The 20,767-nt window shown below is 43.5% G+C and overlaps 1 protein-coding gene across 3 annotated transcripts; it reads left to right on the top strand.

The window, feature by feature from the left end:
- The first annotated feature begins 94 nt into the window (after positions 1–94).
- Acad8 (acyl-CoA dehydrogenase family member 8) lies at positions 95–20,433 on the top strand. 3 transcript variants are annotated; one of them, XM_057768512.1, is made up of 11 exons: positions 95–238; positions 4,546–4,646; positions 9,386–9,555; positions 10,055–10,164; positions 10,536–10,612; positions 10,957–11,094; positions 15,853–15,988; positions 16,085–16,182; positions 16,724–16,876; positions 17,450–17,552; positions 19,361–20,433. In XM_057768512.1, exons 1-11 carry the CDS (start codon positions 142–144, stop codon positions 19,411–19,413), a joined length of 1,236 nt encoding a protein of 411 aa, XP_057624495.1. In that variant the 5' UTR covers positions 95–141; the 3' UTR covers positions 19,414–20,433. The 3 variants fall into 3 exon arrangements, with proteins under 3 accessions (XP_057624495.1, XP_057624494.1, XP_057624496.1); XM_057768511.1 differs by having other exon boundaries at positions 17,447–17,552; XM_057768513.1 differs by lacking the exon at positions 4,546–4,646 and having other exon boundaries at positions 124–238; positions 17,447–17,552.
- Positions 20,434–20,767: the final 334 nt, after the last annotated feature.

Here is a 20,767-nt window from a genome sequence, read left to right as displayed (position 1 = left end):
CATCCCAGTAGTCCTGCTGGAGCTCAAGCTTCAAGGGCTTGATGGACTACAACTCCCAGGGTGTCACGGGGAGGGTCACGAGCTGCAAGTTCTGGCCTGGTCAAGCTGGTCCAGGGATTCAGACTGGGAACAACTGTGACAATGTTACGGTGTGGCTCCAGGCGCCTTTGCTGTCTGCGCTCTGCATTCCGGTCCCTGACTCAGACCGATCACCGGAGCGTCACCCTCTGCATCGATCGTAAGGCTCGCCTGGGCGAAGGGAGAACGGGACTTGGTGGGCATCTGTGCGTGCCCAGGTTTCTGACTGCTTGCTGGTTCTGGTCTTTGTCTTGACACATAGACCCGACCCCCTCTGTCTAGTCCTCGGGTCCCTTCACGGACTCCTTTCTTTCTTAGACCCTGCCCTGTCCTGGGCCCGCTTCCCTCTCCCCATACCAGTCCGGTCCCCCTAACCTGCTTCCTTCCATAACCCAGGATCTGCTCTCCGCACCAGCTCCGCGTGGTCTCTGCCACCCGCTCTTAATCCAGTCCAGTGCCCCGCACCCCCCAGCCCCAGCCCATGCATGAAGGAAATTGTGACTTTGGGTGGTTGAAATAGTAGCAAGAGATTCCCAAGGTAGTAAGAACGTAAGAATATGGGTGCTGGTCGAGAAAGCTCTGTTCACGTACGTGGATTTCATAATTTATAATCTGTGAGTAGAAAACACTTACACTGTAGAAACTGCTGCAGGAAAAAGAAAGATTACCGCATTGAGAAACCCTCTCAGAGATTACAAACTGATTGTTTAGGAACCTGGCAGAAAACTTGAATGTAACAGCGTGTGGTTGCCACCCACGCTGATCATGGAATACACAGCCAGTTTTTGGGTTCTGTCAGTCACTTAAAATAACAAACAAAAAAACAAAACCACCTTTTTCTTCTGGAGAAATTTTAGAAATGATTTTTATTTACTTAACATAAGTATCCATTGTTTATGGCAACATGGCCTTGACGATTGAGAAAAAAAATCTATAAAGTACACGAAGGCATAGAAGACTGTTTTCTCTAGAAGACCAGAATCGCTTTTCAAGGCACTTAGGCAAAGTCTCCCTGCTTGACTAAAGCTAGTAAGAGTTTGTCCCAGTAACAAAGGAACAAAATGTGAGTTTTCCCAGTAGGTGATGGTTTGACTTGAGCAACTTAGATTCTTTCACTCCTTTTAAAGAAAGCCCTAGAGTTAGGGACATAGCTCCGGCAGTTTGCTTTTTAGAGTCAGTGTGTCACAATGTAGCCCAGGCTGTTCTTGAATTTGCCACGTGGAATTTATGATCCTCTGTGACCTCACCAGTACTGGGGCTATAAACATGGCATTATGTTGGCTTTAATTTGCTATTTATTTACCACCACCTCCATTTTTTTTCTCTAAGCAATGTTTTCCTACTGTTGATCATTTCTATTTCTAAAGTCAACTGTATTTGTTATATAAGAAGAATATGTAGTTACATATTGCATTTACTTATATATAACTTATTTAGAACTACTCTTCTTTAGTTAGAATGAAATTCTAAATTTCTAAGTCTTGGGTTACCTGGACTTGGCTTGTTTTAGGAAGTAGCCCTTTATTCTGTCATAGAATAAAGATTTATTAGTATATATTAAAGCAGGATATAGTGGCTGATATCTGTAATCTCAGTACATCAGAAGCATAGGTGGAGGATTATCTCGAGTTTGAGGCAACCTCTGGAGCTTGGGCTACAGAGTTAGACTCTGTCTCAAAAACTAGAACCAAACAAAACAACTAACAGCAGACTCTATATTGAGCTGTTGCTAGAAGTAAAATTCTGAGGCTCTTCTTTATACCTTAATGTCTTTAAATTATTACCATTTAAGTGTGTGCGTGTGTGTGTGAATGGACCATATTCATTTTTGTAGCACCAGTATTGCTACACAATCCATGCTCAGATATTTGTTGGGTGCAAGGGTATTGGTACCGTTGTTCAAACTTCGGGATTTGCTGGGGCTGACAAGTACCTACCACTGAAGTATGCCTCTGGCCCCATTTTGTTGTTTATTGTTTAGTGAGTTTACTGTAACAGTTTTTTTTTTCCTCCTAGTACCATGAGTTGGATCCAGGTACTAGGAGGAAAAAAAAACATGCTAGGCAAGGCATTGGCACTCAGCTGTATTCTTCCTCCTTCTGCAAATAAGCGTTAAACTGTGATCTCTAGCAGCATTGTACAAGAAAGCATGAAAGAAAATGGCCTGTCAACCCCCTCATAAGAAAACCGTGATTTTTTTTCTTTTTTTCTTTTTTCTTTTTTTTTTTTTTTTTTTTTTTTTTTTGTCCCATGCCATATTCCTAAGGGTGATACCCTCAGGTTTCTGCTCTGGGTCTCTTAGGGAAGCATTCTCTAGAATCCTGACAACTTTTAGTTTCTGAGTTCCACCCCCCACCCCATTTGATACCGGGTCTTATTGTATAGTTCTGAGTATTCTGGAACTCTCTATGTAGGTCCCGTGGGCCTCAGACTCACAGAGAGGCACCTGCCTTTGCCCCGAGTGTGGGATTAAAGGTGTGAACCACCATGCTTGACTTACCTTTTTACTAAGAGTGATGCCCACATCTTCCCCAGAGGAACAGACTTTGCCGCCAACACTAATGTGCTATTGCAAGAACTGGGCATAGCTAGCAGGCTCCAGAGTAATTCATTGTCAAGAGTGGCTTGGACTTTTTCTTTAAGTCTACATCCATACCACCCCAGATGTCCCCATCTTAGGTATTCGTCAGTATCATAATGACCAAAGTTTTTTAAATGAAAGGCCATACCTTAAAACATAGCTACAGAGTAGCTACGTGTCCTCCCCTCCCGCCCCAGCCATCACCACACCCTCGCCTTTTACTGGGTCTCTGAGTGTAGGCATGTACTCACTCCTTCCTGTAGTTTCCACACCTGAGTCAGTTGTTCTCACAGTAGAAGAGAAATAGGTATGAGCAATGTAGGCCTGCCTGATCTGCTCCAGGTTGCTGGGTCTGCTTCCCTGCTCTGGTTCCTGGAATTTGTTCTGTCTTTGTTTCAAGTCTTAAAAGGTCACTGCTTCCCACTAGAGTTTTGCCTAAGTTCTTTGCTTTCAGTGTCTGCCCTGTCTCTGTTGAAATCTGCTTCATCTTAGAGACTAGCTAGTTGGTAGACAATCCTGCTTTCTAATTCAGTCCAACCTTCCTTACAGAATGTGGTCTTTGGGGATGAATGTAAAAGTCAAATTCTGTGTTTCACTGCTAGGGTTACTTTTATCAGTGTCTCTCTGTTTCCTCTGATGAGATGCCTTTACAGTGTAGCCTTTGTAAGTTTTATGAGTTCCTAGAAAATTTCCCCATTCATCTATCGTACTTGCCTATCATCTTCACTTTCCCAATTTATTCTCCTAAGATCCATTTATCTCAGTCAAAGAAATAAAGCAGTTACCCAAAGTCATATCACTAGTGGCTAGGATGGGAACCTTCCTGTCTTAAAGAGTTCAACTTCTCTGTTGGGGATTTAACTGTATAGAAAGCTTTATTTAAAAGAAAATCAGTGTTATTCACGAGTTGTATGGCCATATTATTCCATTGCTTTCTTAGCTGGAAAGCACGCCAAAGTACACAGATTATGATTTCTCAATTTGATGTTGTAAGATGGGTGCATTGGTACAAACAGTGGCTGCGGCCAGATACACAGAGATTGGGTGGAGACTTTTTCAAGGTATTTATGCAGAAAAGCTGGGGCAGCCCATCAGAAAACATGCCATTTGAAGGCTTTTGTGTTTTTTTGGTGATGCTGAGCTTGAAAGGGGACATCAATGAGGCAACCCTTTGCTTTGGATTGTATCCCCAGCTCTTCATTTAAAGAAAGAGTGGGTTTATGAGGAAGAGGAGATAAACAATTTTGAAAAGACAGTTGACCCACTTGAATGAAAGGAAGAATGGTGGGTCAGCAAGCTGACTTCCCCGGGGGTCATGGCACCTGCCACTGAGTCCCAAAAGTTGTCCTGACCTCCACAATGCCCTGCACACATACACATCCACATCACACTGAATACAGGAATACAATCACACTTTAAAAGGAGTCCCAATGGTGTCTCATGAGTTAGTATCTTTATTCATCCTGTTCTCTTACACTTTGATTCTTTTTGCATCTGGTTCTTCCCCACTATTTTCCCTGAGGCCTCTACCTATTTGGGGCTATACCTTTATCTTCCTAACTGGCGGAGGAAGAGATGTCTGGGAATTACCCTTAGGATAATGTTTAAGTGCCGGAATCATCCCTTTTCCACCCGGGAAACTAGTCATGATGCGAGCACCGGGGTCCTGGATGCAGGATGATCGCAAGCCTGAGGCCAGCCTAGACACCCTATCTCAAAAACAGAAACAATGAAACACACAATAGATAGCACCGTTCTCTTACTGTTAGAGGATATGCCTAGGAAATTCTGTAGTAGATCTGTCTTCCGCTTTGAGGCATTCCTCGTCAGTGAAGCTCTTCTCTCACCTCCATACTAGAATTGACTATGTCTGGTCCTGTTCACAGCTTCCGTGGGACTAAATGAAGAACAGAAAGGATTTCAGAAAGTGGCCTTTGACTTCGCTGCTCGGGAAATGGCTCCCAATATGGCGGAGTGGGATCAGAAGGTAGGAGTCTTCTTGAGGGTAGATGTTCAGCAAATGGCTCCTGCAGTGACTTATCTCTCCCTCTTTGTAGTCCTAACTGCTCCTGTCCTCCACTCACCAACCCCTCACTGCAAGTGTGAAGACTGATGGTAGGTGTGCTTGAGCTTGATGGCAACTTGATACAAGCTGGGGTCATCAGAGAGGAGGAGTCTCTGTTACGGAAATGCCTCCATAAGATCTGGCTGTAGCCCAACCTATATGGTGTTTTCTTTTTTACATTTTTTTATTGGCAATTATTGAGCTCTACATTTTTGCTCTGCTCCCCTCCCTGTTTCTCCCCTCCCCACTTCAATCATCCCCAAGGTCCCCATGCTCCCAATTTACTCAGGAGATCTTGTCTTTTTCTATTTTCTACTTCCCATATAGATTAGATCTATTGAGTCTCTCTTAGTGTCCTCATTGTTGTCTAAGTTCTCTGGGATTATGCTTTGTAGGCTGGCTTTCTTTGCTTTATATTTAAAAACCACCTATGAGTGAGTACATGTGATAATTGTCTTTCTGTATCTGGGTTTTCTCACTCAAAATAATGTTTTCTAGCTCCATCCATTTTCCTGTGAAATTCAAGCTGTCGTTATTTGTTTCTGCTGTGTAGTACTCCATTGTGTAAATGTACCACATTTTCCTATTCATTCTTTGGTCGAGGGGCATTTAGGTTGTTTCCAGGTTCTGGCTATGGCAAACAAAGCTACTATGAACATAGTTGAGCACATGTCCTTGTGGCATGATTGAGCATCCTTCGGATATATACCCAAAAGTGTTATTACTCAGTCTTCAGGAAGGTTGATTCCTAATTTTCTGAGAAATCGCCACACTGGCATCCAAAGGGGTTGTACCAGCTTGCATTCCCACCAGCAATGCAGAAGTGTTCACTTTTCCCCACAACCTCTCTGCTAACTAAGGATATTGAACAAGCCTTAAGTGTCTTTCAGCCATTTTAGATTCCTCTGTTGAGAGTTCTCTGTTTAGGTCTGTACTTAATTTTTTTTTATTGGATTATGTGATCTTTTCCTGTCCAATTTCTTGAGTTCTTTGTATATTTTGGAGATCAGACCTCTGTCTGATGGGGGGGTTAGTGAAGACCTTTGCTTTACAGAAGCTTTTCAGTTTCAGGAGGTCCCATTTATTAATTGTTTCTCTCAGTGTCTGTGCTACTGGGGTTATATTTAGGAAGTGGTTCCCTGTGCCAGTGCTTTCAAGTGTACTTCTCACTTTCTCTTCTGTAAGGTTCAGTGTGGCTAGCTCTTTGTTGAGGTCTTTGATTCATTTGGACCTGGACCCGAAGAGGACCTGCTTACTTCCTCAGAGGTCCTAGACTCATGCTGGGACCTGCAGAGGTTCCAGGTTCCTGCCTATTCCCTTTTATGTCCCAGACCAATGCCCGAATCCACAGAGGTTTTTGGCTCAGGCCTACTCTCTCTGAGGTCCCAGACTCATGCCTGGCCCCGCCAAGATCTCTGGTTCCTGCCTATTCCCTTGGAGGACCCAGGTTCACTCACGCCCAGACTGGCAGAGGTCCTGGCTCAGGCCTAGTTCCTGGGAGGTCCTAGACTCACGCTCAGACCCACGGGGTGTTGGCTTAGGTCTACTCCTTTTAAGGTCCCAGATTCACATCTGGACCCTCAGCAGTCTGGTTTTGACTTGGGTGTTTTCTTGGTGATTGATGGTGGAGGACCAGCCCACTGTAGATGGTTCCACTTCTGAATAGGTGGTCCTGGATTCCCTAAGAAAGCAGGCTGAAACAACTGAAGCAGAAAGAACGTTGCCAGACTCTTTTTACAAGGCTACAATTATCCTGATACCCAAACCACACAAAGACATTACTAAGAAAGAGAATTACAGACCAAACTCACTCATGAACATTGATGCAAAAATACTCAATAAAATACTGGCAAACCTAATCTAAGAACACATCAGAAAAATCATCCACCAAGATCAAGTTGGCTTCATCCCAGAGATGCAGGGATAGTTCAACATATGAAAATCTATCAACGTAATCCACCATATAAACAAACTGAAAGAAAAAGAAAACCAAATGATTATCTCATTCTATGTTGTAAAAGCCATTGACAAACTACAACATCCCTTTGTGATCAAGGTCTTGGACAAAACAAGGATTCAAGGAACATACCTAAACATAATAAAGGCAATACACAGCAAGCCAACATCAGACTAAATGGAGAGAAACTCAAAGCGATCCCACTGAAATCAGGAATAAGACAATGTTATTGTCTATAGCTAGAGCAATAAGAGAACAAAAGGAGATCAAGAGAATACAAATCAGAAAAGACGTCAAATTCCAACTATTTGCTGATGATATGATAGTTTACATAAGCGACCCCAAAAATTCCACCAAGGAACTTCTACAACTCATAAACACCTTCAGTGATGTAGCAGGATACACTATTAACTCAAAAAGATCAGTAGTAATCCTTTGCATAGATGATCAAAGGACTGAGAAAGAAATTGAAGAATCATCACCCTTCACTATAGCCACAAATAGCATAAAATATCTCGGAGTAACTCTAACCAAACAAGTGGAAGATCTGTATAACAAGAACTTTAAATCTTTGAAGAAAGAAATTGAAGAAGACACCAGAAAATGAAAAGATCACCCATGTTCTTGGGTAGGTAGAATAAACATAGTAAAAATGATAATCTTACCAAAAACAATCTACAGATTCAATCCATGTCTAGCAAAATCCTTCACAGACCTTGAAAGAGTAATACTCAGCTTTGTATGGAAAAGCAAAAAACCCAGGATAGCCAAAACAATCCTGTACAGTAAAGGAACTTCTGGAGGCATCACAATCCCTGACTTCAAACTCTACTACAGAGCTTCAGTACTGAAAGAAGCCTGGTATTGGCATAAAAACAGACAAAAGGACCTATGGAACTGAATCAAAGACCCAGATATCAATCCACACACCTACAAACACCTGATCTTTGACAAAGAAGCAAAAAAAAAATTCAAATGGAAAAAAAAAGCATACTCAACAAATGTTTCTGGCATAACTGGATATCAGCATGTAGAAGAATGAAAATAGATCCATATCTATCACCATAAACAAAACTCAAATCCAAATGGATCAAAGCCCTCATCATAAAACCAACTACACTGAATCTTATAGAAGCGAAAGTGGGAAATACACTTGAATGCATTGGTACAGGAGATCACTTCCTAAGTATAACCCCAGTAGCACAGACACTGAGAGAAATAATTAATAAATGGAACCTCCTAAAACTGAGAAGCTTCTGTAAAGCAAAGGACTTGGTCAACAAAACAAATACAGCAGCCTACAAAATGGGAAAACATCTTCATCAACCCCACAAAGGAGAGAGGATTGATCTCTAAAATACAAGAAATTGTGAATCAAAAGAACAAATAATCCAATAAAGAATGGGATACAGACCTAAACAGAGAACTCTCAACAGATGAATCTAAAATGGCTGAAAGACACTTAAAGAAATGCTCAACATCCTTTGCCATCAGAGAAATGCAAGTCAAAACACCTCTTAGATTTCATCTTACACCTGTAAGAATAGCAAAGATCAAAAACACCAATAACAGCTTGTGCTGGAGAGGATGTGGGATAAAGGGAACACTCCCCCATTGCTGGTGGGAGTGCAAATGGGTACAGCCCCTTTGGATATCAGTATGGTGATTTCTCAGAAAATTAGGAAACAGCCTACCTCAAGACCCAGCAATACCACTTTTGGATATATAACCAAAGAATGCTCAATCGTACTACAGAGACATGTGCTCACCTATGTTCATGCTTTGTTAGTCACAGCCAGAACCTGGAAACAACCTAAATGCCCCTTGACCAAAGAATGGATAAGGAAAATGTGGTACATTTACACAGTGGAGTATTACACAGCAGAAAAAATGACATCTTGAAATATATGAACAAATGGATGGATCTAGAAAACATGCTATTGAGTGAGATAATCCAGACCCAGAAAGGCAAATATGTGCTCACTAATAAGTGGCTTTTAGACATAAAGAAAAATCAGCCTACAGTTCACAATCCCAGAGAACCTAGACAACAATGAGGACCCTAAGAGAGACATACATGAATCTAATCTACATGGGAAGTAGAAAAAGACAAGCTCTCCTGAGTAAATTGGGATCATGGGGACCATGAGGGAGGGTAGAAGGGGAGCTAGGAGGAAAGGAGGGGAATGGAGAAAAATATATAGCTCAATTAAAAAAATGAAAAAAAAGAAAGCAGGCTAAGCAAGCCATGGGAAGCAAGCCAATAAGTAGCACTCCTCCTTGGCCTCTGTCTGGTTCCTGCCACCTGCCCTGCTTGAGTTCCTGTCCTCACTGCTTTGGATGATGAACTGTTGAAACCCTCTCCTTCCCAAGTTGCTTTTGATCATTGTCTCTTATCACAGCAATACTAACCCTGACTGGAACAGTAGAGACTTTCCTTAGAAGTCATCCCAGACATTATGTAGATGTCCCTTGTCATTCTTAATTTATCAAAGATTTAGACACATATAATATCAAAAGTGTTCTATTGAAACATATTTGGAGAACATGTTAACTGAGACCACTATAAAATAACAAGGGTATTTGAAATTAAGAGAATTCCTATAATCTCCCAGATGCAAACATCCTCATCCCTCCATTATCCCCTCTAAAAGAAAATCTGTCTCAGGACCAGTCCCTTACTGCCTTGCTCTCTTTTCTGTAGGAGCTGTTCCCTGTGGATATGATGCGGAAGGCAGCACAACTGGGTTTTGGGGGCGTCTACGTACAAACAGACGTGGGTGGGTCTGGACTGTCTCGCCTCGATGCTTCTGTCATCTTTGAAGCATTGGCCACAGGCTGCACCAGCACCACTGCCTATATCAGCATCCACAAGTGAGTATCCACACCCAAAACCATGGTGGAGGGCTATGCTCACGCGGGCTGGTACGAAAACCTGAGACTCAGGAGAAAAAGATGAATCGTGTTGGGTTGATTGTACTTGAGAAACTGAACTGTTACTGGTACACAGTAGGTCTGCAGCTGGCTGCTGGATTTGATTCTTTTGTCTTCTATATGAGAGCTTAGGGGATCAGTTCTGCTGACCTCCCAAGTCCTAGTTTTGGTACCAGCAGACTTCTCCAAACCTCCAGTAATTTGAGGTTTTTAGGACTCATTAATCTGAGAAACGTCTGGGTCTCAGATATAAGTATTCCAGTAATGATTTTAAACCAGCGCGTTCCTTTCAAGTTGAATTTCTCACTTGTCTCTTTTCCTTTCCCACACTCTCCTGCTTTCATTCTGCTTTGTCACCCTTTGTTTCTTTTCCCACCCCACCCTTCTCTGCCGGATTCTCTTTTCTGTCTTTGTTTCTGTCGACGCCTTCTCTTGTCAGCATGTGTGCCTGGATGATTGATAGCTTTGGAAATGAGGAACAGAGGCACAAATTCTGCCCACCGCTCTGTACCATGGAGAAGTTTGCTTCCTACTGCCTCACTGAGCCAGGTGTGTTCATGCTCCCTGCAAGTGACACCTAGCAAGGAGAGAAGTGGAGCCTGTGTGTTCAGTGAGCAACTCCGGCTGTCGGCACCTAGTCCGGCTTATCAAGCATTTGCCTGTGGAGTAGTATAGGTCCCTGGGGCCTGTAGGTCAGACTTCCTCCTGGCTTCACACCACTGCTAACTGGTTCGGTAGAGAGACAGTGGACTACTGTACAAGCAGTTTTTACCCAGTGTGGACGATTCTTTGGCCATGGGATGTTAAGCTAGTGCATGATGACCTATCCGAGGAAGATTTCTAGGATGCGGAACTGTGCTCAGCTGCTTTGACGTCGCTGACTGGCGTCTCTGTTTGTTCCCCTTTGGTCCCTACTTCAGGAAGTGGGAGTGATGCTGCATCTATTCTAACCTCAGCCAAACGACAAGGAGATCATTACATCCTCAATGGTTCCAAGGTAAGAGCATGCGTTCCCAAGGGCTGTTCCCGTATACCCCTTGATAGCCCTCAGATCTTTTGAGTCTGAGTTATCATTCACACACATGATTACATGCTGGGGAGAGACTCTCACTGTTTATCTTTTACGATCCGATTCTACACAACGGCACGGATTTTTGTCGTTTGTATTCTTACAAACCAAAGCCCCGATTCTGTAGGCTCTGCCAAAGCCATTTACCTTTTACCCCATTCTGCGCATTATGCCTTTGTTCTGTCATCAGGCGTGTTCCAGCGGTTTTCCCAGGTGTCAGGCTCAGAACTCATGCATTCGCTGATTCCCATACACCCCCTCTCCACCCACAGGCCTTTATCAGTGGAGGTGGTGAGTCAGACATCTATGTGGTCATGTGCCGGACTGGAGGATCAGGCCCCAAAGGCATCTCCTGCATCGTCGTTGAGAAGGGAACCCCTGGCCTTAGCTTTGGCAAGAAGGAGAAGAAGGTGAGTGGCTACTCAGTTGTAAGCAATCCAAACTATGAGTCTCTCATCTGTTAGACCAACTCCTGCCCTCTTTCATGGAATAGGAACGGTTGTTGCTAAAGAAACACACACCTGGGAAAGACAGACTTCCCCATCTAGCTTCATACACTGCTACTACTCTTTAGATTGTCTCTCTTTTTTTGTGTATGTCCACTTTTGTTCTGTATTTTTTTTCTCTTTTTCTGTGCTGTATGTTTATGTACATGTGTTGGAGGGGAGTTGATATTGGATGTCTTCCTCAATTGTTCTCTACCTTATTTTTTGGTCAGGGTCTCCTTTAATGAAATTAAATTATCTTACTCTTCTTGTTGTTTGGCATGGTCTTAATGTGTAGCCCTGGCTGTTCTGTCTGTGAGGACAAGGCTGGTCTCAGACTCACCGAGGTCTACCTCCATAGAAGGAGCTGCGGGCCATGTTCCTGCCACCGGGCTCCCGGCCACCTGGCTAGCTTATGCCCCGAAATAATTACACGGAAACTGTATTCTTTTAAACACTGCCTAGCCCATTTCTATTAATGTGTGTAGCACCACAAGATGGTGACTTATCTTGCCGGGAAAGATTCAGCATGTCTGACCTGGCGGCTTGCTTCATCGCGTCTGCCCTGGAGAGCAGGGGCATGGCGTCTGAGCTCACTTCCTCTTTTTCCCAGCATTCTGTTCTGTTTACTCCACCCACCTATGTTCTTACCTATTAGGCCAAGCAGTTTCTTTATTAATTAACCAATGACCTTCCTCCATCATACCTCCCTTTGCCTTCATGTCTGACCAGACAGCATCTGCTAATGAACCTGGAACTTACCTCTTCAGTGAGACTGGCTGTCCAGTAAACTCCAGGGATCCTCCTGTCACCACCTTCCGAGCTGTACCCGGCTTCCCTTGTGGGTACTGAGGATTGAACTCAGATTCCCATATGCGCAGCAAGCACCCCACCAATTGAGCCGTCTCCTCAGTCCTTGTCCTGTATTTCATACTCAGCTTCCATCACGCTATGTTATCCCGGAAAGAAATAAGTTTCAAGAGGACTGACGCTTGTTAGAAGTCTCAGGACACTTTTCTTCTCTAAGCAAAAATAAAATACTCATTGACAGGGAGAGGCTGTAGGTGTTCCAGCCATCCAAGAACTTGTTTCTGTAAGTGCATTGAAAAATAAGATATTCCTAGGACTAAGAAATCCCATGTGTAGGCCCTGAGCAGGAAACTTGTAGTAATCTAATTGCCAATAAGATAGAACTCACTGAGTTTTTCTTTAGGACAGATGATCAAAAGTTGTCCTTGGATTAGGACTTTTGGAGATAAGGCAGGTATGAAAAGACTACTAAACACTCAGAGTATTTACACGGGGCTTTCAGATCTTCCTTCACGATTCTGTGGGCTCTTAACAACTGCCAAGAGATTAGATAGAGGTTTTAGTGCCTCCGCTCTTCGTAGAATAACAGGTTATTAGATGCCTCCGGTGTTCAAAGCTATGTTGTCTCCCAGAAGGATATGGAATCTTCTGTAATGAGTCTTTTTCTGTTCCACCAGTCAGCTCTCCATTAATGACATGGAGACTTATTATTAATTATGAAAGCTTGGCTTATAACTTAGGCTTGTTTCTAACTAGCTCTTATAACTTATATTAACCTGTTTCTATTAATCTATGTTCTATCACATGGTGTCATCTCTCTTCCATCTTGCACATCCTATTTCTTCTTCATGTCTCCAGGCATCCCTAAGTGTCTGTATTCTTTCTCTTCTTTTCTCACCCTGGAAATCCTGCCTGTACTTCCTGCCTAGCTTTTGACTTGAACAGCCTTTTATTACACCAGTAACAGCAATACATCTTCACCTAGTGTACAAATATCCCACAATGATCCTTAGTCATTCCTAGCCCTGTTTGGACTATCTGTATGGAATCTCTACAGCTTGGCGTGGTGGTGCACACATGATTCCATCATTTGGAAGTCTGGGCCAGTAAGATTGCAAGTACTAGGCCAGCCCAGGCTACATGTGATACACACACCCCAAAATTGTAACAACAAAAATAGCTGCCTATTTTCAGAAGCAAAAAAGCATTTTGGTGTGTATGGTTGGGATTGCAGTGAGCAAGATAGGGGCTGCAGTCTTTTAGTTAGCATTTACTTAATATTGATGAGAGCTTTTAACCTTCTATGTATTAACTTTATAGGAGGATAATTATATTACTTTATCTTGGATTTAGTTATTAAGAGGCTTTATATGGAAGAATGAGTTTGTCACTATACTTCTTCATGACCTTTGTTTCCTACATAAAAGTACAAAGTTGAAAGTTTGTAGGTCCTCTTAGCAAAGTCCTGTTCCGATGTTTCATGTGTAAATAAAAAGGTCGCACTGCTTCACCCCCGTTAGCTCCTCATGAAGGTATCCAGAAGTCCAAAGGACCCTCAGGCTCATCAAGGCAGCTCATGAACACTATCAACTATACACAATACCTGAGCTCCCTCCTTCCTGGAAAACACAGCTTTTACATCATTTCCTGACATAAAAACGTGTAGCCAGGCATGGTGGTGCCTGCCTTCAAACCAAGCACTTGGGACAGGGGCAGGAGGAACAGGAATTCAAGGCAATCCTTCACTACATAGCAAATTTGAGGTCAGTCTGGGCTCCATGAGATCCAGTCTCAGAGAACCAAAACTGAACAAATTGAACCGGAATTTGTCCTCTTTTAAGCTCCTGTAGTCTCTACCCAAAGTCTGAAACGGGTTAAAAGTTAGAAGAGCAAGGTTGAGTATTCAGCCCATTACCGCTCTGTGGGATGGCTCCCTCTGTCTTTCATCTCCTCAAACTGAATACAGACATCTGAGAGGAAGATTCCATGTGAACATTTTGACCTTAAGAAAGTCTTGTCACTAAAGAAGCAAACTATGAATAGCTGCCACCGCCTCACACCTGTGAGATCTTGAGTGTAAGAAGGGTGCATCTTCATGGCTCAGTGGGGGAAAATGCCTGCCACACAAGCTAGAAGTCCTCAGCTTACATCCCCAGTACCCATGTAAGGAACTAGGTGTTACTGCACACACATCCGCAACAGTGTGTGGAAATGGAGGAGGGAACACAGGTAGATTCCCATAGCTCATGGGCCAGGCAGTCTAGCCAACCCATGTGTTTGAGTCAGTCTCCCAGGGACCCAGTCTCAGGGAGAAAAAGAGGAACGTGAGAGGACACTTTGAATGGGAATGGCCCCATGGGCCTACATCTGAGTCCTGGTCAGCAGTTGGCAGAACTGGTTGGGAAGGATTAGGAGATGTGGCCTTGTGGAGGAGGTGTGTCACTGAAGGTTGGCTCTAAGGTCCTAAACGTCATTCCTAGTTAGCGCTCTCTCTGCCTCATATCTTTGGACCAGAATGTAAATTCATAACTGTCATAGACTCTAACTCCTCTGGAACTGTGAGCCCCACATTAAATGTTTTTTTTTTTATAAGTTGTCTTGGTCGTGGTGACACCTCACAGCAAAAGAAAAATACCATGACAACCACCGGACAGTAGACATGAAAACACTGAAAGTAAGATGTGCAGAAGGGAAGAAAAGTGAAAGGGCAAAAGGTAAATAAAAAGAAACAGGTTAAGTTAAAAGAGCTAGCCAGGAATGAGCCTATGTAAGGTTGAGCATTCAAAGCTAATAATAAGTCTCCATGTCATGACTTGGGAGGTGGCTGGTGGAAATTATGACCAGGTAGATCTGCGACAGAGGCTGCATTTCAAGTGTTCTTAAGTTTTTCTGGGCTTACATCTAACATATCCAGTGATGTTCTAGTAAGACATTTTTCTTGGAGAAACAAAACAAAAAACTTGTATTTGTGGTATTTGCTAATTCAATGGCTGTTTTCAAACCACCACAGTAAGATCATAGAATGCCAAGTTAGAAAAAGGAGTGTAATTGGCTAATGCGAGTTGACCGTACATTACCGAGTCTCACTGCAGCTAAACATTAGATCAGGGCTCTCCAGTATATTGCATGTCATTTATCTTTTTTTTTTTTTTTTCGAGACAGGGTTTCTCTGTAGCTTTTGGTGCCTGTCCTGGAACTAGCTCTTGTAGACCAGGCTGGCCTCGAACTCACAGAGATCCGCCTGCCTCTGCCTCCCGAGTGCTGGGATTAAAGGCGTGCGCCACCACCGCCTGGCGCATGTCATTTATCTTGTCTGCTTACAGCACTAGACTTTTGAAAGGAGAAGTGTGCTTATTGTTCACAGCCTTTAAAAGTAAACTTTTCATGCTTGCCTTGTGTGCTCACATATACTAAAAGTAAACTTTTTCAAATAATATCTCTTAGAAGTTGTACTCATAGAGACAGTAAAACTGAGGATGGATCTGGTCCTGATCTTTCAGGAAGTGAGAAGTGTTTGTAGATAGATTATGCAAAGTAGATTTGTGTAATACCTTGCACTGTGTTAGCCAGGCATGGTGACTCACACCTAACAATCCAGGCCCTGGGAACCTGAGGCAGGAAGAACACACTACAGGTCAGCCTGGACTACAGAGTAAAAAAAGACCATGTTAAAAAATAAAACACCACTTCCCTGAAATAAGCATCTTTCTAAGTGTTGATAAACCTTCACATCTGAACTTTTTTTTCTCTATTTGGTGTTCTTATGGGCTTAAGGGTCAGGGTGCTGGCATCCATTACAGGCTTCTGTCCACAGGGAAGGCATCCCTGCTTGGGGAATCATTGGGCAGCCACCCAGACCCTGATTTTTGCCAGGTGGGATGGAACTCACAGCCAACCCGAGCAGTGATCTTTGAAGACTGTGCTGTCCCTGTGGCCAACAGAATTGGGAGCGAGGGGCAGGGCTTTCTTATCGCCATGAAAGGACTGAACGGTGGAAGGATCAATGTTGGTGAGGCCAGAAAGGAGTTGGGGAAGGAAGGCAAGGGCTGAGGCTACTAGCACTTGTCATTCAGGCTCAGATGGCATCCTTACTCCTCCCCTCCAGCATCCTGCTCTCTTGGGGCTGCTCATGCGTCAATTATCCTTACCCAAGAGCACCTCAAGGTCCGGAAGCAGTTTGGAGCGCCGCTAGCCAGAAACCAGGTAAGAAAGCTAGGTTCTGCATTCGTACTCTGTTGAGAACTTCCCTTGGGCCCCCATTCATGGCGGAATTGGGTGGGACTGATACCCCATGAAGAACTTTACACTGTCTTAATGAGAATGTATGTTGTGCATTTACCTGTGCCTTTTTTCAAGAGGAAGTAATACCAAGGTAAACAAAGCAGCCGTCTCTAGAAGTGGCAAGAGACTTTGATGTGCTTGAAAAAGGCACCTAATTTGAGATATCTATGCGTATGTGTGTGTGGGGGGTGGGTGTATGGATGTGTGCCTGCATGCAGTTGTGTGCATGTCATAGTGTGGACGTAGAGGTCAGGGGATAAGTTTCAGGTGTTGGTTCTCTCCTGCCACCCACGGGATCATCTTGGTAGAACTCAGATTGTTTTATCTATGAATGTGTTTGTACCTCTACTTGCTGAGCCAGCTTGCCAGCTCAAGCTGTCTTATCAGTGGTTCTAGATTAGATCCAAGATGACCTTTCTAAACCCGTGTGGCCTTTTTGGTTCGTCCTCTGTTGTGGCTGTAGTACCTGCAATTCCAGTTAGCAGACATGGCCACCAGGCTGGTTGCCTCTCGGGTGATGATCCGCATGGCAGCAGTGGCTTTACAGGAGGAGCGGGAAGATGCAGTGGTGCTGTGCTCCATGGCCAAGCTCTTTGCTACAGAGGAATGCTTCACTGTAAGTGACAAGTCTTCTGGCGTTTCTGACAGAAGACAGGAAGAGCTGCTCTGCTTAGGGACTTTGAGAGGAATGAATCATCTATAGAACCCTAACCGCCTGAGGCACTGAAGGAATCACTTTGGGGCTTAAGGATACAAATGAATTTGTGAACGACCTGCAGTGGAGCTCTCCCTGCTGCCCTTGTGGCCCTTCTCCATGACCTTAACACGTCAGTAAGACTGCTTTCGGGTATGTTCTTGGTAAGGCATGGAGCTGTTTCCACACTGAGACTATATTGTCACTAGGTGGCGCCTGGACTTCCTATAATCAGTCAGTCCTGGGGGCTGTAGACAGCTTTGCCTCCAGAACAGCCTGAAGAAGAAAGGCAGATGTTTGTGCCTTGTTTGACTGGTTCAGTAGCAGGATGGCCTTCGTGTCTGACCATTCAGAATCTGGAGCTCCTCTTGGGCCCCGTTCATTCTCTCATCCATGTATAGCAGACTGCCAGACTAAGGTTTGGAGTGGGGAAGGGAGCCAAGTACTCCCCAGGCTTCCTGGGACCAAAGACATCTATTCCCTGTCTCCCAGCAGATCTGTAACCAGGCTGTGCAGATGCATGGGGGCTACGGCTACCTGAAGGATTATGCTGTTCAACAGTATATGCGGGACTCCAGGGTCCACCAAATCCTAGAAGGTAAAACTTCGCAGAGTTATTCTCCTGCTACTCTTTCCCCAACCTGTCTCAGTACTTCTGAGCTGAGACCCTGCCAGGCCCTCTGTCTTTTTCTCAATTCTTCCTTTCCTCAGCCCTCCTCTGAAATTGGTCTTCTGTTACATCAGAAAACACTCTAAGCTGGGAGCCAGGAGATTCTGCTTTATGCTCATGAGTGAAGCTGCATTCCACTTCTTTTGTAGATTTCAGAGAAGGTTCAGCCCAAGCTAGTATGTGATCAGTCTTGGAAAGTGCACTGGTGATGATTTTGTCCTGTTTTAAGACTGTGACCTCAGGGATCCTGAACTTCCAAACAGTAGTTTGGCAGCCACATTATCTGAATGTTATCCATGTCCATATTGCTAGTGGTGTTTAGTAAAGTTACCAGCATGTGGCTTTTATCTTCAGACATTGGTTGGGCAACTGTGTGAGCTATCAATCAGACACAGAGTGTGTCTTCCACTCAGTATCAGTGCATACACCCGGAAGTAGCATCGCTCTGTCCCGGCTAGTGTAGGCAGCCAGAGCTGTTACAGGATTGCAGACACGTGGGATGGAAGCTTCTCTTGTGCTTCTTGGTGAAACAGTGTAGGGGTACTTTATTGGGGTCACAGAAGTCTGTAAGGATTTGCTTCCCTGCCTTCAAACGGTTCATGTCGTAGCCGAGTGGGCACCATAATCTTCTTCTGGAGGACTTATAAGTAGGCTGCTGGGTCCCACCCTCAGAGTTTTTGCTCCACTGAGCCAAGTGAATGCTGGGGTCACTGGTCTGGAAACAGACTGGGCCCCACTGTCCCTGTCTGAGTTCCGATCCTACAGAACCGCTTCTACCCGAACTGGAGCTCTGATCTTGATTTGCCTCAGGCCTTTACACTGAAATTAAACTTCCGGAGTTGTTTTTTTGAGGGAAAATGTTATCCTTTTGTGAGGAAATTTAGATTTAGCTTTCTTTGAGATTGTGTGATTATTGGTTCTGCAAGGGCTTTACTTTGTATTTTGTTTATACTGAAGGCCACTATCAAAAATAAAGTGAGCTATTAATTCCCTCCTTCAAGGTAAATGTTTTATCTTATGCTTTAGTTTTCTGGTTACAAAAGATATGTGTACTGTTGAGCCTATAAAATATACAAAAAGTAAAAGAAAAAAATGACTCCTGTTTCTAGGAGATATTTATAATTTTGTTGTTAAATTCTTTGAACTTTTTTCTATCCTTTTGCAAGTATGACTAAATTTTAAAAATTAGAGTATACTATTTTTCTTTACTTGTTTAATACAGTCATTTTTGTCATAAGGAGAGATGTTTAAAAATGTCAATATTATCCCACTGAGCCAGCAAGATGGCTCATTGGTAATGGTACCCACTGTCAAACCTGAAGGCCTGAATTTGTTCCCCAGGACCCACATGGTGAAAGGAGCAAAGCAGTCCTGCACACTGTCCTGACCTTCACATACGCACCATGGCATGGCACACCCACACACATACACACACTTGCACACACAATAAATACATGTAATTAAAAGAAATCACTGGGTGTATGGCGTTGTACACCTGTAATTCTCACACTGGTGAGGGCAGGAAGGTCAGGAGTTGAAGGTCATCCTCAACCATACATCTGGTCCAAGGACAGCCTGCGCTACCTACATTAGACCCAGTCTCAAACCAAACGACAGCAAATGTAAATACTGTTTCTTACACTGTCATTGTTTGGTAATTACAAAAGAAGCAACAATTACAGTTTAAATCCATGGCTACCCTCTTCCTACTGAATCCTTCATTGTTCCTCTTGCAGGTAGCAATGAAGTAATGAGGATACTGATCTCTCGAAGCCTGCTTCAGGACTAGCTCCCAAACTGGAAACTCTAGTGTGGAGTTCATGCGCAGCCACAATCAGTGTTGAGTGAGTGCTCATACAGGCTGTTCAGTTGCTAACGGATCCTGCCGTGCTGTGCTCGTCTGATAGAGGACCTGAACGCTCAGCAGCAATGCTGGCTCTGAGATAGGAACAGGGTTCTCAGTAGAGCTGGAAGGGCCCTGAGGAGCCATACCAGAAGATCTGCCACCCTGCTTTCCTCGTTCTGGAAAGAAGCAGTCAGCACTGTGGCTTGGATCTACATGATGTACGTTTTATTAATTCTTGCCCTAGGGTATGGGTACTTCAATGAAGCATTTCCTGATTACAGAGGCAGTGTGGGAGGCAAGGGCAGCAGACAGCCTGTCTCTTTCTGTTCTCTGTTCTGCACCAACGGTGTCTCAGGACAGCAATCCTGAACTCAGATCATGATGACGTGAATTATCTGGGAACCTACTGCTCAGCTATGAATTGGGGTGTACCTTTGCTCCTGTTACCACATAATAAATGTCAAGGGCTAAGGTTATTTGGAACATTTGGATTTTTATATGGGCTTTTATTTCCTCTTTTGGGGCTGCTTATCTTTTTAGATACTTCTATTAGTACCTTGGTAAATAAAATCTACCTCTTTGTCCTTCAACTATAAATTAAACTATACTTGATTCAGTATATATTTGATTCAATATTCCATTGGATCTGGGGATAATTATATATTTGATTCAGTATTCAATTGGATTTTGGAATAATTAGGAATCTCTCCTAAGGCAGTTTGTCTTTTAAAATATACATCTTTTAATTAATAAATTTGCAAACAGCATTATTCGTCATATATGGAAGTCTTAAGTATTATTCAATGATGAGGACTTTGGGAAAACCCTGCTACATTATTTAATCCATCTTTTGATGTTTAGAAAAGAAAAATGTCCAATATATTGTGTTAACCACAAGTCACTGATTATAGAAAAAGATGTTTGTCTGTAGCTATAATAGACATTTGCTTCTCTGAAGGCTTACTCTGTCTGAACTTGTCTTGTACATGGGGAGTAAGGTGGGATTCAAAGTTGAAAATGAGATTCTGTTGTCCACAGCTGGACTTAACAGGAGCTGGATGTAATGCTTGGGCCCAGTGTTTGTACAGGTTGCATAGCCTGGGAAGAAGGCAGAAAGAGGTTCACAGAGAAGGTAAAAATCCAGAGTAAGCTTCTACGAAGATGGTTAATGTTTAAAGGGAGGCTGCTCTACAGAAGCAGCCAGGAGAGGGCATGTAAGACTTGTGTGGGCGGTGTTGTATTTGTGTTCATCGTGGTTGGGATTGGCATGAAACAGAAAATATGTTTAAGTGCAGAT

The sequence above is a fragment of the Chionomys nivalis genome, chromosome 4 (assembly GCF_950005125.1).
Source record: "Chionomys nivalis chromosome 4, mChiNiv1.1, whole genome shotgun sequence".
In the NCBI taxonomy this organism is placed as follows: domain Eukaryota; kingdom Metazoa; phylum Chordata; class Mammalia; order Rodentia; family Cricetidae; genus Chionomys; species Chionomys nivalis.
This window is presented reverse-complemented; position numbering and strand designations above follow the sequence as displayed.

Excerpts from the sequence above, each read along its gene's own strand:
- Acad8 (XM_057768511.1), top strand. The coding sequence starts at position 142 with ATGTTACGGTGTGGCTCCAGGCGCCTTTGCTGTCTGCGCTCTGCATTC. Across the intron at positions 4,647-9,385 it reads TGGCGGAGTGGGATCAGAAG|GAGCTGTTCCCTGTGGATAT; the intron begins GTAGGAGTCTTC and ends TCTTTTCTGTAG. Across the intron at positions 15,989-16,084 it reads CGGTGGAAGGATCAATGTTG|CATCCTGCTCTCTTGGGGCT; the intron begins GTGAGGCCAGAA and ends CCTCCCCTCCAG.